Below are 14,814 nucleotides of genomic sequence, written 5' to 3'. Positions count from 1 at the left end.
GGATCCAATACTCCCTACTACTTTTCAATGGTTCTCTCAAACTATATCATGTTTAAACTTGGAAAAAATTAGGAGTGGTACAGTTGGTCCTTTGCTTAAATTTGAGGAAGTTTGGAGTTCATTTATTCAATATTTTCACATGATGTAGATTCCCTTATAATAACCTTTCAATTTAGAGGAACGGTGTTGACGACATAATATTGCTCTGTTTCTATTGAGAAATTTTAGTCCAGTTTTTTTTTCTGTCTTGTTTTGAATTTTCTTTCTTTAGCTTAGTTTGGTTTGATATATTGTTTATAATTTTTCTTATTGTTTTGGGATTTTTTTCTTTCTCTCTTTTATATTTTATAATAAATCTTTTTCTCTTATATTATATTCATTCACAGATCGTTGGATCTACAGATTTTTTTTTATACTTTATTGTTCTTTATGATTATCCATGTCATGATTGTTCTCCTGATCTCTTTGTATTACATGTATAATCATTGATATACTAATCTGTATTAATTTGAAAACAAATAAAAAGATTGAAAAAGAAAGATGCTGAGAGCATTTAAGAAGCATCCAGACAAGCATTTAAATAGTCTAGGCATAGAAAGCCACAGGCCAAGTGCAGGAAGATGGGTTTAATAAGGATGGGTGCCCACTGGTCAGCACAGATGTGGTGGGCCAAATGACCTGCTTCTATACTACATGGCTTTATGAAATGCTGTTCCTCTAGAATACACTGAGCTCCTTAGAATCATGTATTAGTCCAAAGACATCAGAGTGGGATAGAGAATTCAAGTTCATTCACAAACATTTTGGGAAACAGTTAGCCAATTTGCATTTGATTTCTCAAAAAGAAAACCATTGAGAGCACCAAATCTGTAGCTGTACAAGCAAATCATTCCTGCTGGTTCGGTACCTTCCTTTTCCTAACCATTATTCCCCACCTCATTGAATGTTTACATTGGTGTTTTAAACAAACTTAAAATTTACACCCATCTCCCTTTCCTGTCTAACGTATTGGAACCCCTCTCCCCATATTCACATCTCCCCCCTCCACAACTTCACATTCAAATCTCTAATTGTATCTCCTCCAAACATGAAACAGTTGAAAAGTGGCTACAGAGCTCAATATAGTTTCTCCATTGTAGAGAAAACAACATGCAGATTGGGTGACTGCTTTGTTGAACAATCGCTCAATCCATAAGTACGACTCTGAACTTCAGTTCTCTATCCCACTTCCTATCTGACCCTTGGTCCCATATCCTAATCTCAGCACAATTGATCAACAATCGTATCAGTTCTCCAATATTTAGCTCATTTGCAACTACCCTCTTACCTATATAATGGTGGGCAAATTTTAATCATTGGTTTTCAGTCACCTCTGCATTACTTTAGCAGTTCAAATGATCACATCCCCCTTCATCCATATTGTCCTTCAGCAACACCTTATCCCCCCCTTGGGAGCAACTTCCATATTTATGTTGACAAACTCAGATCTTGCCTCTTCACTATCTAGTCAGATACTTCCACTAGCTTTCTAAAATCAGATTATTTCCCCAACATCCAAAATATTGAAGGATACAATTTACTCTGGCTAACTGCTGGAAGGGTAAAATACATAATTTTCAGACTCTGCCATAAACTTTATTTTTGCCACCGATTCCCTATCGCCTTCTAGCCATCATCTCAGCCCTTCACATGACCACCCTCTTTACAAGTCAAATATTTCCACCTTCTGAACATCAGGTACTCCCACCATAATTGTTCAAAATTCTTTATACACAGGGACGGAAGGTTATACCTATGAAGACTTTTCCTTTAGATTTAGTGCAGGAGCAGAATCCACTTCAGCAACAAACAGGGTGCTGGAGGAACTCAGCAGTTCAGGCAGCTTCTCTGGAGGGAAATGGACAGTCGATGTTTCGGGTCAAGACCCTTCAGTCCAGATGAAGGGTCTCCACCTGAAATGTTAACCATCCACTTCCCTTCACAGATGCTGAACCACTGAGTCCCTCCAACTTCTTGTTTATTGCTCCAGATTCCAGCATCTGCAATCTCTTGTGCCCTCTCTGAAAGCTGTCCTGCAAGTTTCAAGGACTACAATATTATTCTGGCCAGTGTAGATGCACAGACTCAACACCAAAGCATCTACTGTTAACAACATCAGTAGATTAGCAACCATTGCAACCAAGAACAATTTAATCTTGCTTTTAATCCTGGTCAGACCCCACTTGGAGTAGTGTGCTCAGTTCTGGTCGCCTCACTACAGGAAAGATGTGGAAGCCATAGAGAGGGTACAGAGGAGATTTACAAGGATGCTGCCTGGAATGCAGAGCATACCTTATGAAAGCAGGCTGAGGGAACTCGGCCTTTTCTCCTTGGAGAGATGGAGGATGAGGAGGGACCTGATAGAGGTGTATCAGATGATGAGAGGTATTGATTGGGTAGATAGTCAGAGATTTTTCCCCAGGGCTGAAATGGTGGCCACAAGAGGACATAGGTTTAAAGTGCTGGGGAGTAGATATCGAGGAGATGTCAGGGGTAAGTTTTTTTACTCAGAGTGGTGAGTGTGTGGAATGGGCTGCCAGAAACGGTGGTGGAGGCAGATACGATAGGGTCTTTCAAGAGACTATTAGATAGGTACATGGAGCTGAGTAAAATAGAGGGCTATGGGTAAGCCTAGTAATGTCTAGAGTAGGGACATGTTCGGCACAGCTTTGTGGGCCGAAGGGCCTGAATTGTGCTGTAGTTTTTCTATGTTCCTAAATGAAGATTTTAAAGGGGTCTTTTGCCCTCAAATACAAGTCTTTAAGCTGTATTCAATGTCTGAGCTCTATGCTAAGTTGGGAAATTTAAATTGACCCTCATTTTCCTTTACTAAGACATCCATTAAGGTGTTCCTTTCAATAAAGGTCACAGTACCTTAAACAATGTACCTGAAATTGTAACCAAGTTGAATATTTATTTTTGAAACTGAAATATAATAGACCTAACAGAATATAGCCAACTGCACCTCCCCCAAAAGACTGTATCCTTATACTTAAAAATCATTAGATCAAGTAGATAGGTCTTTTGGATACAATATCAATTTACATAGCACATGAATCCAGGATTTTTTTTCTCCTTCAAACTAAAGGTCTACATTGTCAAATTTCAGAAAATCAATTGAAACATTTCACTCAGAAGAGCTATAATGACAATTTTTTCTGGTGCTGCAGTCTAGTAATTAAGCTATATGGTATATTTTTCAGCTGAAGGGTAAAATTGCATTTCTTAAGAACCAGCTGACTAAAATTGATAGCAATCTGTTCCCCAAAGTCAATTCCAGCTGCCCTTTTGACAAGGAAGAATAATAGATAGTCTGAACAAAAGTATCAGTACACATCTGAACCAGTCAGTTTAGAAAATTTTCCATGATAGGTCACAATTTGCTTTTCCTTCAAGATTTCATCACTTGGTCTGGCTACAAGAAACCCTTATCGCTAAACCTCAAGTGTACCAAAGCTTTGTAGTTACTGAGCAGCCTACAAATTCTAAGCCTTTGAAAGCAGTTCGTCCATTATTCTGCATCTAGACTTTTAAATAGGAATCCATTTTGATGAGTTATGCTCAATCGGGAAGGAAATTAGTAGTTGTTCTTAAAGCTAACAAGTATCTGCTCATTCATGTAATGTACAAATTGAAGGTTTGTTTACTGGTACTAGCTGGTATTTTAACAGAGGCAGGAGATTAGATACTAGTTCTAAAAATATAGCAAATTTTTTATTATTCTTCCCAGTATACTGGTTCTGGCTTTGAATAGCTGCTCCCCACAAATGTCTTCTCCAAACCCCAGACATGATTGAACATGCACCAAGGAGCTGGTACAGGCAGTCATCTAGCAAGCACTAATTCTGGATGCATTACGTCAAGATCCCGTCAGTGAGTAATAATTGCTGAAGAATAAATCAGAAATACCAGCAAGGCCCCTGCAGTGAAAAGCTATCATGATGATTGTTTATTTGTTAAAAACAGTATATTTGTTAAACTTACTTCCACAAGTGATAAACAGAAAATAATACAACTGAGAATTTTGGGCCAAATATTAATTCATGGAAAAGGTTACAGCTGTCTCAGCAAATAAATCTAAAGCAATTGAGATCAACAGCCTAAGAGAAATCTTTTCCACCTAAAGAAAATTAACCTCACTTTCGGCATCATTATAACTGTCTTCTGCGCTTACACCAATTTATAAAATACTGGCAATGCCAAGATGGAAGACAGGGCAGCAAACAGACCTGGTCAGCCTCTGATGTACAAAATCTAGCTTCTGGAAGGAGCTTGCAATCACAATACAGAATCACTTTGGAAAAATATTTCCATCTTTTGTGCCTTTGTTATACTCCATTTCACTACTTAACAGGACTATTTTGTTATAATTAAGTGATCCAATAGTGATCCCAGACAGTAAGCACATCAGAAATTAAAGACGGCCAAGATTAGATGGAGGTCATTGCATTGATTCAAAAGGGACAAATTCCACACAGATGTGAACCAGCTAATATCTTTGTTGAATTGAACATTCCAGGGATGGTTGCTTTGGTTTAACACAAAATGAAATAAAATGATCAATGTATACAATTAGGACACAAGGCTCCTGAATTAAGAGCACTGGTTTAAATGTTTCCAAAGAGTAACTCCTCCTCCTTCTCTCCCCCTCCCCCCATTTGCATCTTTGCCCTCAATTTTGAAGAGAGAGAACACAGCGGGATGACAGGTGCCCATTTCATATTAATATTTGTATTCTACAGTCTGTGGTTACAAGGCCACACCAAACCATCTACTTACGGCATAAGGCTAAGCTTGGCACCAGATTTGACCCCTTCTCTCTTCTGGACATAGTTTGCAGGGATAATTCCCTCTTTACCAATTTTGCTTTTTGCTTTGTACCAGTTTGGATCCTAGAAAAGGAAAATTACAAGAGCCAATTTAAGCCTAGGTCATTGGAACATGGACACAAGATGTGCAGAATTTCATTCTTTGCATATGCACAATACACACAATCATCTGAAGAAAACTGTACAGATGTTGGTAATACAAATATTTCATCTTGATAAATTCTTTGTATTTTGGAATATGGTTATTAATAGAATAACCCCACAAACTGCATTGAAAAACAGAAATTAGCGCTGGTCATAAAGATATCAATTCCCTTTTCAGGTTTGTCTTTCATGCACCAAGATTTCATTTCCTCCAAAGAATGCAAACGAGTATTACTATTCAAAGTTCAAGATGGTGATACAGAAGTAGTGAATAGCCACTAAGTTTTGACAACGTTCTTCCAATAGACATCCCCAAAGTTTGAGTTCCAAGTTGGTAGATGAGCTTCTGAATATGCAGGCATCATTTTGAATTGGAGAATAGCCACAATGTGGAAATTTACTTTCTTGACCATATTAAACCTAACATTAATATTCAATGCTTCTATAATCAGATCTTGCACTATTCTACTCAAAGCCTCCGAACTTGAAAGTACCACTATTGTAGCATAAGGTTTTGAATTCTTGCTTTAGTTATCCTTGGAGACTACCAATTAATGTTGTCCTATTATTCAAAAAAAGGTAGTAGGGATAGTCCAGGGAATTATAGATGAGTGAGACTTACGTCTGTGGTGGGCAAGCTGTTGGAAAGGATTCTTAGAGATAGGATCTACGAGCATTTAGTGAATCGTGGTCTGATTGGGGACAGCCAGCATGACTTTGTGAAGGACAGATCGTGTCTCACAAGCCTGACAGTGTTTTTTGAGGAGGTGACCAGGCAGATTGATGAGGTTAGTGCAGTAGATGTGGTCTACATGGATTTTAGTAAGGCATTTGACAAGGTTCCACATGGTAGGCTTCTTCAGAAGGTCAGAGGGCATGGGATCCAGGGAAGCTTGGCCATGTGGATCTAGAATTGGCTTGCCTGTAGAAAGCAGAGGGTTGTGGTGGAGGGAGTGCATTCAGATTGGAGAGCTGTGACTAGCAGTGTCCCACAAGGATCGGTTCTGGGACCTCTGCTTTTTGTGATTTTTATTAATGACTTAGATGAGGGGGTAGAAGGGTGGGTTAGCAAGTTTGCAGACGACACAAAGGTTGGTGGTGTTGTGGATAGTGTAGAGGATTGTCGAAGATTGCAGAGGGACATTGATAGGATGCAGAGCTGGGCTGAGAAGTGGCAGATAGAGTTCAATCTGGAGAAGTGTGAGGTGGTACACTTTGGAAGGACAAGCTCCAGGGCAGAATACAAAGTTAATGGCAGGATTCTGGGCAGAGTGGAGGAGCAGAGGGATCTGGGGGTTCATATCCACAGATCACTGAAAGTTGCCTCACAGGTGGATAGGGTAGTTAAGAAAGCTTATGGGACGTTAGCATTCATAAATTGTGGGATCGAGTTTAAGAGCCGCGTGGTAACGATGCAGCTCTGAAAGACTCTGGTTAGGCCACACTTGGAGTACTGTGTCCAATTCTGGTCGCCTCATTATAGGAAGGATGTGGAAGCGTTGGAAAGGGTGCAGAGGAGATTTCCCAGGATGCTGCCTGGTTTAGAGAGTATGCATTATGAGGAGAGACTAAGGGAGCTAGGGCTTTACTCTTTGGAGAGAAGGAGGATGAGAGGAGACATGATAAGAGGTATACAAAATATTAAGAGGAATAGATAGCGTGGACAGCCAGTGCCTCTTTCCCAGGGCACCAATGCTCAATACAAGAGGGCATGGCCTTAAAGTAATGGGTGTTAAGCAAGGGAGATATCAGAGGAAGGTTTTTTACCCAGACAGTGGTTGGAACGCACTGCCTGGAGTGGTGGTGGAGGCAGGTACATTGGTCAAATTCAAGAGATTGCTGGACAGGCATATGGAGGAATTTAAAATCGAGGAATATGTGGTAGGAAGGGCTTAGTCTTAGGCAAGGTTTAAAGGTCGGCACAACATTGTGGGCCGAAGGGCCTGTATTGTGCTGTACTGTTCTATGATTCTATTAATGCAACGTAATGTGGACTCGAAACAAAAACTAGTTGACAACACAAGCTGTCACAGGTGGCACCTCAACTCACCTAAACAATTATTGCATCTCAAAATCACTATTGCACTTCACATTAGCCAAAGGGTTGGGTCTGGAAGCTACTCCTCAATGTCACACAATTGGTAAAGGCAGGATATCCCAAAATAAACAATGAGAAGCAAATAAAACGGTACACGTTTGGCAATTTCATAAAGTTCAACTTTACTCAAAATTTAGCATTAGAAACCATTTTATTTTAAATACTGGAGAATAAAAAGCTTATTCAAAAAACAGACTAAACTGACATCCTGTTCATTGTGAATGTTCCCTTCCATCACCAATCCACAGTCACTTGAAGTGATAATAATCTGTTCACTACTGCAGTGGGAATTGTACACCACCAAGTTCAATCACAAAGAGGGCGTGAATTGATATTTGTTCCAAAAGCACACAATTTGAATTAATAAATACAAAATACATCTTGAAAATCATTTTGGATATTAAATCATTGAGACTAATCTGCTCATTTTCTTTATTGCTCATGATTTGAAGGGAGGTGGTCTGAAGTGCAACACAAGTATAAGAATGGCACTTAATCAAAGCAAATACTTTACATCATTTTACAATCTCAGTCAAACACAACACTTAAAATTTGCCAAAAGAACTTCGTAGGTAACAAACATTGGGTAATCACTGAAGATTAATGACTCTGTAGATTAGGATTTCACCGTTTCCATGGAAGCAATGATGAATGCTATTACCTTGGTAACTGATATAATAGTGAGAACATCACCCTTGTTAAATGGAAGGTCCTGTTCTGCACTGCCACTGAAATTGTATTTGGCTATACACTCTGTGCCTGATGCCCATATTGTCTGCAAAAGAAAAAAGGGTACAAGTGATCATAAAGGTTTCAGCACTTCAAATTTTTCTTCATAAGTTGATAATAAATTTATTTCAGTAGTAGCATTTTAAGAAAATGCATCATTTAATCGCAAAAGCAGACTTTACCAAATCCAGCAGTTCTATGATACAACGGCCAATGTGATCTTCCCATGCGTATTTAAAAATCTAACTTGACACAATTAGACTGCATTTAGGTCTTTTACCACCGCTTATCCATATGGGCAACAAAGCCCAAGGCAAGAATGCTAAAACAAAATGCAGATGCTAATCTAAAGGTGCAGATGGAGATCTAAAATGAAGTGAAAATACTGGAAATAGAGGACAAGCAGCATCTGTAGAGAGATATGGAATTAATGTTTTGACCTTTTATCAGGATGATGAAACATTAGAAATCAAATATTTCAAGTTGCAATGATAAAGAGATAGAAAAAGTGTGAGATAGGGTACAGACAATACAGACTGAATTTAACGTTTATAACTATCACTTAATATACGAGTGTTAAACTAAATTTATTAAAAGTGCATATAAATAATTTTTAAATTCAATTGATATTTAAAAGTCTTTGACTGTGGCGAACTGTTAAAAAGGTTAAAAGCCTTCAGGACATGGGGATTGTGGGTTGGGGAGGGGGGGGAAGGTAATGAACCTCAGATGGACTCCCTCGGGCCTACTTGCCTCATGAACCCCATTCCACCTCATACGAGGTCTCTTGGGACTTGTGGTCAGCTCACTCAGCCCTCCATACTCAAACAAATCAAATCTGGATGAGTGGACACCAAGCCAGAACCTCATTGTGTATTAGGCATCCTTCAATGTTCTCATGTCCAAATTGCTTTGTAACAGGCATGCTTGTCCCAACAGCAAAATGCAAATCCAGTCTTCAATATTAATATGTACACTCTAAACTACTTTTTCCTTTGTGTGGATCAGAGTTTTCACCAGCACTTAAAAGCAACATGATGGTGCGCCAGCCCATTATCGTAATTTATACACAATACATTTTTTGAGCATTACTTAATTTCCATTCCAATGTAAATTTTCAGTGTTTCCCCCAAACATATGGCCCACTGAACCTTATGTCCCATTGAAGGCAGTAGATTTTAGCACTTAATTTATGAAGCAACAAATCCTTGATACTTTCAAATTTTATAAACAGTTGCTCTTTGCAATAACTATAACTTGTGTCCAAAGATTAAGCCCTTCCCATATTAGTTGATTCTGTACATTTGCAGCACCCCAAGAGACTTGGCGCTCAGACCTTAAGAAATTATGGACTGGTACAGAAAATACAGGAACATAACTTTATATTCAGACTTCTAAAGTTTATACTATGGTTATAAAAAGCACCCTTATTGAGAGCAATAACCTTTTGAGAAAGATGCATGGGTCCAGAATAATGTCAATGTCAGATTAACCAGAAAAATACATGCCATGGGTTAAACTACAAGAAGCAAGATAAACTATGGTTGTATCCCACAAAATTTAGACAATAGAGCCATTTTTAGATTTTCAATATTCTAAAGGTAAACAAAAAGGTAGATCAAAAAGGAACTGTTCCTGCTAATTTAGTCTTGGACAAGTTAGATTTTCAAGAGTGAAGAAACACTTAAGACTGGAAATTTGGAAGCTTTCCCACGACTGGTAATTCCTGCCAGGTCAGTTGATAATTTTATATCAAACACCGTTATCCAAAAGATACACAATGTTTTCTGATATTTAGGAAGATATGGAGCAATGGGATTCATGGTCTTGAGTCACCTCATTTCAATTGGCTAAGTTTCTTCCACCTGTTCCAGTGTGGAACCAGCATTAGTACAGAGACTCAGCATCGATAGAATTACTGCTTGCTTTTTCCCTTTTTGTCCTTTAATGCAACTTTTCCTTTAAATACTTTCCCAAACCTTTTCCTCAGCTTCCAATATGCAAATAGGAGAAACAAAGACAACATTTAAATGGCTTCTAAATCACACTTCAGAGAATAGAATGGACAGTCATAGGAAATTAACTAATCATGTCAAACACATGGGTGCAGGAATACATCAATCCATAAATGCCACTGGCAAGTGTACCCAGATGCATATACTTACTGCTAAGGGTTAATAACAGGGCATGCAACAACTATTAAAACATTACAAGGTAAATGCCTGTAACTTTATGCAAAATTGACCAGAGAAAAAAAGCAGCTGGAACTCATTCTCCAACATCATGAACACCACGTTTTTATAGATGTTGCTACTGAGCATGTCACTACATGGAACATAAAGCAGGAAAATAAAATGGATTCAGAAAATGTACAAGTTGTACCCAGCAGCAACAAAATAACCAGCAATTAACAGTATCCTCATGCTATAAATTGGTGAATGAAAATATATGGGGAAATAGAAAACAACATTATGCATCACTATAGGTTCCCTTAAGATAGAGCAGCAACATTTAGAAATATCCCTTGCATCAACTAATATGGATGAAAGCTTTTAGTGGTAACAATCAACATACTGCTTATGCTTTACATGACTTTCTTCCTTCGTGTGTGCATGGTTATGAAAATTTGTCACAAAGCAGCTTGTTTCTCATTAATCATAAAACAGACTTCCATCCTTGTCCTCTTTAACTTTGTGCACACAGTCAACATCCTCATATGCAAATCTTTAACTGCAGAGAAAAAAAACTAAGAACATTTAAACCAATAGTAGAGATCCTTTTACCTGTGGTTGTGACATGTTGCACTTTTGCAAGAGTTACTGTGGGTCGGAAGCCTCACAATGGTTCAACGTTTGCTTGGTACCATCAGACCTGCATCACGGGGAAAAAAGTGGTTATAAAAAATTTCAAATGCATTTTTAACAATCTGTCGGAACCTATTGTGTGAACCAAAGCTCAAATGCCAGCCAATAATGGTTAGAAACACAAGCCTTCACTACTCTTTAAACAAACATTTCTGCACAAGATATGAAAGCACAGGTTGTCTTATAATTAAGATTGTCCCTTTTTGATGAATCATGTCCACATTTAATCAACTCTAAATTACAAGCTCATTTCTTCCCCCATTGAAGTAATTATTGCTATTTAAAAAGTACGGCGATGATAAGGAAAAGTGGTTGTTGAACTGGGAGTTAGAAGTGGGAAGTAACTTGATGCAGCACCTAGGCGCACGTGTCGAGAACCATTGTTTCCTGGACATTACTCAAATGACTTCCCACTTGTAACTCCCAGTTCAATGGCCATTTTCCTTTCACAGAACTTTAAATTTTGTTTTTACAATTCACACACTAATTTTCTGTCCAGTAAAAGAATGAACTTTTGCTCCCACTTCTGCCAGAGATTGGAAAATCAAACTATGTGCTAAAACGTGCAAAATATATAAAGCTATTCAACCAGAAACTATTGGACAAGTGCCAAAATATGAATCACAAATGCAAACTTTGAAAGCCCTGCCACAGAAAAGGGACTTTTGAATGTGTTAAGTAGACAATAAAACCAGGTTCCACAGGAGAGGTATTAACACCAAGCACTACAGAAACAAGATAGTAAAACAGACTTCAAAGCAATAAGAGCTACCCTCCCCAATGTCCATGCACCATTCCAGTTTCCAATCCTTCTCTCTGGGAATAGCCTTCTATTTAATTCTCTCATTTATCCAGCTTCCCTCAAAATGAAACTGTGCCACATTTGCTCCAGTATTTGAGTAAAGTTCCTTCTGAAATCCCCACTTAATTTCTTATTGCGTGGCTTATACGGATATCTGTTGTTTTGGTCTTCCCCACAAGAAAACACAAAAAGTGCTTTTACTTCAATAGCTGGTTAGCAATGAACACAGGAAGGCAGCATTAGAATCCCAACATGGCTAACATTCCTCCTGCTCAATTAACATGGTGAAATGTAACATCGATTAATAATGCAAGTTCTACATCAGTCAGCCTGGCTAATAATCCCTATTAAAGTTGGTCTGTCAACTCTCCATCTACCTTTACAAAACCAGTTATATTACCAACCAATAATGCCCTTGAAAACTACTTTCACTACAAGAAGCAATTGTTTTTAAAACACCTTGGATCACGCAAATCTGCAATGTTTTTATTCCCTTTTTACTCGTACACAATTTTCAAACTGCACGTTGGAGATCAGAATTGTGCCTAATCCTCCAATAAACCATGGTTCAAGCATCATCATCAGCATTCAAAGTGGCTTCATGAAACTGCACAAATAAAAAGTCAGTGCACTAAATCTATTGATATTTGTGGAAACTATCTTTCTACCGAATGTAGCAAAGCTCCAATTGGCTTATATTTCATTCATGAGATTTTAAACTGATGGTCTGATAAGTTTGCTTTTCTTAAACTGATATTATCTTGCTGCTAATATTGGTAAGTTGGTTTATTATTGCTACATGTACCAAGGTGTAGTGAAAAACTCAGTTTTGCATGCCATCCATGCAGATCATTTCATCACATTAGTACACTGAGGTAGTACAAGAGGAAAGCAATAATAGAATGTAGAATATAGTGTTACAGTCACAAAGAAGGTACAGTGCAGGCAGACAATAAGGAGCAAGGCCATGATGAGGTAGATTTTGTAGTCAAGAATCCATATCATCATTTAAGGGGACTGTAATATAATGAAATGTTGGACACAGATGGTCAATCCTTCCCAAAACAAGTGTTTAACTTTTGGATAAAATCTCAAATACAAGTCACGCCAGCCTTCTACAACATTATTCTCATCTTTTCCCTTGGGATCATTTAGGTGGAAGATCATTCATGTTTTAGTGTGTATTTTACCAATATTTATACTACTTGCCTGAAGGGAATCGCTATATTGAGAATCATTTGGAAGGTGGCTAACAGAAGTTGGAAGGTGATTTTTATTCTGAAGTTCAGGAAAGAACTGAGAGGATTGTTTTGTTAGCAATCTACACTTGCTTGAAATTTGGTTCAAACTTTAGACGAAGTGATGCAACCAGACTCTTGCACAAGCAACTTACTAAGATACTAAAAATCAGAATTAAAACAATATTCAACAGGTCAGGCAACATCTGTGGGTGAAGAATATTTTGGATCAATAACAATACACAAGGTGAGAAAAGGTAAAAGATCATTGACAAGAGTTCTACAGTAAAACTGATGATCTGATTCTATTGTTCAGAAATCCCAATGGTTTGGTATCTGGCACACCAGGGCCCCAGTTCCCTTTGATACACTGGGACTCTGGTTCCTTTTCACCTACTGGGTTGTTTCCAGCAGTCCCTTGAAATTCAGTGGGTTGACAGAAAAATTTATTATACCACTGGACAACATCTAAAAATAGTGAATTAAAATATGAGCATTAATATAACATTCAATAATCCAAAAAATCTGTTAGTCCAGCAAAGTCTTGAGTATGCGAGATTAATGGTGTTTCACTGTACACTGAGGTGCCCTGAAACCATTGCCTGGTACGTGGTAAACTACCCACAAACTTGCACTCTTACATCAAAGTGCTAGTTTTTTTTTCTGTGACCACATGGGTTTCCTCCAGATGTTCCAGTTTCCTCCCACATCCCAAAGACGTGCAAGTTGGTAGGTGAGTGGTGTAGGTGAGTAGATGGCTGTATGAGTGGAACAGTCTTGGGGAGGGGTGGGGAGTTGATGGAAATGTAGGGGAGTAAAGCATGGGATCAATGTAGGACGAGTGTAAATGAATGGTTGATGGTCAGTGTGGACTTGGTTGACTGAAGGGCCTGTTTCCATGTTGCATCTTTCAATTCTAAACCTTGCCTGAAGGAGTAGTACCTCTTTGTATTATTACCTCAAGATAAATGGAAGCAAACCCACAAAATGCATCTGGCCAGCAATTGCAAACTGTACTGTGGAACACTTATCAACCCAAACAATCTGCTCCCTACACTGATTGCAGAGATACTTCCTTCTGATCCCATGGAAGGTCAAACACTGCCTGCAATTATAAACAAACTTTCATTGCTAACAATATCACTGTTAGAATAACTTATACAAACAGACAGAATATAGACAGAAATAATGGCATAAACAGATTATTTCTGCAAGGTTGAGAGAGAGTTGGGAAACAAGGGGTGACAGAAAGTAGAAGTGTTGGTGTTATTTGCCAGTATTACTCTGTGCAAGTATCATAAAGACTGACATCCCTGCTCATATCCCTAACTTGCTGGTCAAACTTTACTGATAATTTCCCAAATGTACCATGAGACTGAACTCTTCATGGAGTTTAAGCAATTCCCAACTGGTGACGTGGCACAAGTCGGTTCTTCTCAATGGATGAGCATCCTTTAAGACGTGGATATACCAAGTATAAGCCGATGGACATACTTATTGGATTACCAGTTCCATTACAATGTTTTTTTTAATTGTTGTTTAGGAGATTTAATTTAAAAATAAATTTTTGAAAGTCAGAAACATTTTTGACAGTCAGCTAAGTTGGCTTCTGTTATACCCCCCATGTTCCCCACCACTTGACAGCATTACAATGTCCTGTGCCCATTCAATACAGGGCTTCAACATTGAGAACCTAGGCTGATCTTAGCATATTCGCAATGAATCCAGAACAGTGAATGGTCATCACTGGGTTGGTAGATAGCCTTCAGTTCTGGTTCATTATATTAAATTTAACCCAATAGTCTTGGAGACCCAGATTCAAACATACTTCTATTTGGGCTTATAATCCAACTCCAGCACCTACATTGTTGCCCGTTTCCTGTTCTGTATTTCATTCTCCAAGTCTACCCCAGACTAACTGTGGAAAAACACCTGAGAAACACCCAAGTTATTCTACCCAACCTGCCTTTCTTCATTTTTTAATCCATTATTTAAACATAATGGCCTCCTACGAACCCCACCCTTAACTCTGCCATACACATTTGGAAAATGGAAGGAGGGCAATTCAACA

At 38.4% G+C, this 14,814-nt stretch overlaps 1 protein-coding gene across 5 annotated transcripts in view; it reads right to left on the bottom strand.

Moving 5' to 3' along the window:
* The window catches only part of csk (C-terminal Src kinase), a 106,341-nt gene that overhangs the window by 22,571 nt on the left and 68,956 nt on the right, over window positions 1-14,814 (bottom strand). For all 5 annotated transcript variants that reach the window (XM_052042668.1, XM_052042670.1, XM_052042667.1 and 2 more), the window contains 3 exons: window positions 10,623-10,710; window positions 7,772-7,885; window positions 4,819-4,931 (listed from right to left, as the gene is read on the bottom strand). In XM_052042668.1, coding sequence (XP_051898628.1) covers window positions 4,819-4,931; window positions 7,772-7,885; window positions 10,623-10,637 — 242 coding nt within the window. In that variant the 5' untranslated portion in view covers window positions 10,638-10,710. The remainder of the gene's footprint in view (window positions 1-4,818; window positions 4,932-7,771; window positions 7,886-10,622; window positions 10,711-14,814) is intronic.

The sequence above is a fragment of the Pristis pectinata genome, chromosome 32 (assembly GCF_009764475.1).
Source record: "Pristis pectinata isolate sPriPec2 chromosome 32, sPriPec2.1.pri, whole genome shotgun sequence".
In the NCBI taxonomy this organism is placed as follows: domain Eukaryota; kingdom Metazoa; phylum Chordata; class Chondrichthyes; order Rhinopristiformes; family Pristidae; genus Pristis; species Pristis pectinata.
The sequence above is the reverse complement of the archived record's forward strand: the minus strand, read 5'-3'. Positions and strand labels throughout refer to the sequence as shown.